This window comes from Lolium perenne, chromosome 7 (assembly GCF_019359855.2).
Source record: "Lolium perenne isolate Kyuss_39 chromosome 7, Kyuss_2.0, whole genome shotgun sequence".
Lineage (NCBI taxonomy): Eukaryota > Viridiplantae > Streptophyta > Magnoliopsida > Poales > Poaceae > Lolium > Lolium perenne.
The window spans coordinates 61,016,668-61,019,972 of NC_067250.2; the positions used below are offsets into that span (position 1 = coordinate 61,016,668).

Genomic DNA, 3,305 nt, shown 5'->3' on the forward strand with positions numbered 1-3,305 from the left:
GACCAACATGTTAATAGGATTGATATGATACTAGAGTATCACATACATGTGCGCGTAGCACTTGGATGCGGGACGGAATGGAACTCGGAAGTTAAGCGTGCAAGAGGTGGAGTAGTGGGAGGATGGGTGACCGAGCGGGAAGTTTGACCACGAGTAAGTAATTTGACTAGAGATAAGTGTAGTTAGAGATAGAGACTAAGCTATGCAAATAACTGAAATAATAGAAATTCTGGAAAAAATAGAAAAAAAAACGGAGTGAAAAAAAATTAGAAACCCAAATGAATTAAAAAAAATTAACGAAATAGCCTTTAGTCCCGGTTGGGGACACAAACCGGGACTAAAGGTCCTTCGCCCAGGCGCACGCTAGTCGCGCACGTAGACGGACTTTTAGTTGCGGTTCGTAAGCAACCGCGACTAGGGGGGGCTTTAGTCGCGATTATTTAGTCCCGGTTGCGCAACCGCGACTAATGGCTAAAGACTTTTTTTCTACCAGTGAGTGCTCTACCTTCTCCAGCCTCCATGTTCCCCGTGATCAAGTATTTTATGTTCGTTTGGTGGGAAATTGAGTTAGTAGTGTACAGTGGTGGTACTACATATATGGGGGTCGCAAAGGCATTGAAACGACGAGGCGATCATGGGCGAGGCCAAAACAAAGCACGGCATTAACTTAGCAGCATCAATTCAGCCTCTTATCGCCATCATCAGATTTAGCGGTGAACAAAAGCCCATGATCACAAGCTAGCCTGTACCAGTAAAGACGCACGTGGCCCGCCAACGCGCGCGCCCCATTTTATACGCTCTGCTCCCGCTTCACTCAGCTCCCAGACGCTTGCTAGCTAACGGCAGCCACTCCACAGTCCAGGACGGCAGGCACACGCTGCAACGCAGGCAAGATGAGTTCAGCAGCTCAGCTGAAGCGGCTCAAGCCGGTGTACCAGTGCGTGGTGAACAACTTCCTCCTCGTGCTCGCCGTGCCGCTGGCCGTCGCTGGCGTCGTCAGCTTGGCGCGAGTCGGGCCTGAGGAGCTTCTCGCGAAGCTGCAAGCGCTCCGGCCAGTGCACGTCTTCCTGGCGGTGTTTCTCCCCGCCGCCGCGGCGACACTGTACCTGATGATGCGGCCGCGCGCCGTGTACCTGGTGGACTACGCCTGCTTCCGCACCAAGGCCAGCGGCCGCGTCCCGTTCGGCACGTTCCTGGAGCACGCGAAGCTGGTGACCTTCATCGAGGGGGCATCCATCGACGAGCGCAGCGTCCGGTTCATGACGCGGCTGCTGGAGCGGTCGGGGCTCGGGGAGGAGACCTGCCTTCCCCCCGCGCACCATTACATTCCACCGTTCCGGAACCTGGAGGCGTCGCGGGAGGAGGTGGAGCTGGTCATCTTCTCCGCCATCGACGACCTGCTCGCCAAGACGGGGGTGAAACCGGAAGCCGTCGACTTCCTGGTGGTGAACTGCAGCCTGTTCGCGCCGGTGCCATCGTTCACGGACATGATCATCCACCGGTACGGGATGCGCAGCGACGTGCGCAACGTGCACCTCTCCGGGATGGGGTGCAGCGCCGGGCTGGTCTCCGTGGGGCTGGCGCGCAACTTCCTGCAGACGGCTCCCCAGGGCTCGACCGCGCTGGTGGTGTCCACTGAGACCATCACCCCAAACTACTACGTCGGGAAGGAGCGCGCCATGCTGCTCCCCAACTGCCTCTTCCGCATGGGCGGCGCGGCGGCGCTGCTGTCCACCTCCCCCGCCAAGGCGCGCTTCCGTCTCGCCCGCGTGGTGCGCACGCTGACTGGGGCCCGGGACAGCGCGTACCGGTGCGTGTACCAGGAGGAGGACGAGGAGGGCCACCGGGGCATCAACCTGAACAAGGACCTCATGACCATCGCCGGCGACGCGCTCAAGGCGAACATCACCGCCATCGGGCCGCTGGTGCTCCCGGCGTCGGAGCAGCTGCTCTTCGCGCTGTCCTTCATCGCGCGGCGCGTGTTTGGGAGCAAGGGGATCAAGCCGTACCTGCCCGACTTCCGCATGGCGTTCGAGCACTTCTGCATCCACGCTGGCGGCCGCGCGGTCATCGACGAGCTGCAGAAGAGCCTTAACCTTTCCGACGAGCACGTGGAGGCGTCGCGCATGGCGCTGCACCGGTTCGGCAACACGTCCAGCAGCTCGCTGTGGTACGAGCTGGCCTACATCGAGGCCAAGGGGAGGATGCGGAAGGGCGACCGCGTGTGGATGATCGGGTTCGGGTCAGGGTTCAAGTGCAACAGCGCGGCGTGGGAGTGCATCGAGCCGGCCCGCGACGCGCAGGGGCCCTGGGCCGACTGCATCAGCCGCTACCCCGTGGACATTCCGGACGTGCTCAAGCATTGACGACGGTGATCTCTGCAGCTACAGCCACACACACGCACGCGAAGGATCACTTTTTTCTATCTCAATCCTATCACTGTAGGTAATTGCCTCCGATGGCGGAGGACACGGCCGGCCGGCGTAATGGCGGCCGCGGTGGCCGCGTTAAATATGCCGGATCTACCTGACGCGCGCATGTGAGGCGCCACCACGGCGGCCGGTGGTTGTGCTCCGGCAATATGGGGTTAATTTTCCGCCCATTCATATATAGACGTATCATCGCTCGTGGTCCTCGCGCTTGTACCTTTTCTTCTTCTTTCCCTCCCGTCTACCATTCTTCCTCCTCCCCGTTTTCTTGGGTCTCTCCATATTTTTCTTTTCTGTTTTTTCTGCTATTTACTTATCTGGATTGAAGAAACACACCCAACAAGAAATGTACTACTACGACAACTTTGACAATCTTTATATTGGTGTACCAAGAATAATTTACTACTCTCTCCCTTTGCTATTAGCCTATTACTCCAAGATATTTTAGGTATTTTAATGTGTACTAGATACATAACCAAAACGAGCGAGATCTTGCACTAAAACATGCCCGAGTACATATACATAGAAAAGTTCCTACTACCTCCATCTTAAAGCTTAAGGCTTATATTATTTTGGGATTTCTATTTTCGTGCCCCCGCTTCGTTAGTTGTACTCAGTTTTCCCCAGCCCCTTAGTTTTTCCTCAGTTTTCCCTAAGCCTATGTCTGAAACCCACAGAAGGAGCTCAGGAATCCGTCTATTTGGATGTTCTGTGCTGACGTGTTGCGCCGCGTCGTCTGTGGGGCCGCGTCGTGTGGGGCCGCGTCGCCTGGGGCTGGTAGAAAGGGACCGCGTGGGACAGGACGAGAAGCGTTTGGTTGCACGTGAGTAGGAGCTGGGTTTTGTCTCTCTCGGCCCAAATTGGCATTTTTAAGAG

At 56.7% G+C, this 3,305-nt stretch overlaps 1 protein-coding gene across 1 annotated transcript; it reads left to right on the forward strand.

Annotated features, from left to right (window-relative positions):
- Nucleotides 1-805: 805 nt before the first annotated feature.
- Nucleotides 806-2,831, forward strand: LOC127317335 (3-ketoacyl-CoA synthase 6-like). Its single transcript, XM_051347887.2, has one exon. The coding sequence runs from the start codon at nt 894-896 to the stop codon at nt 2,364-2,366; it is 1,473 nt and encodes a 490-aa protein (XP_051203847.1). The 5' UTR covers nt 806-893; the 3' UTR covers nt 2,367-2,831.
- The last annotated feature ends 474 nt before the right edge of the window (nt 2,832-3,305 follow it).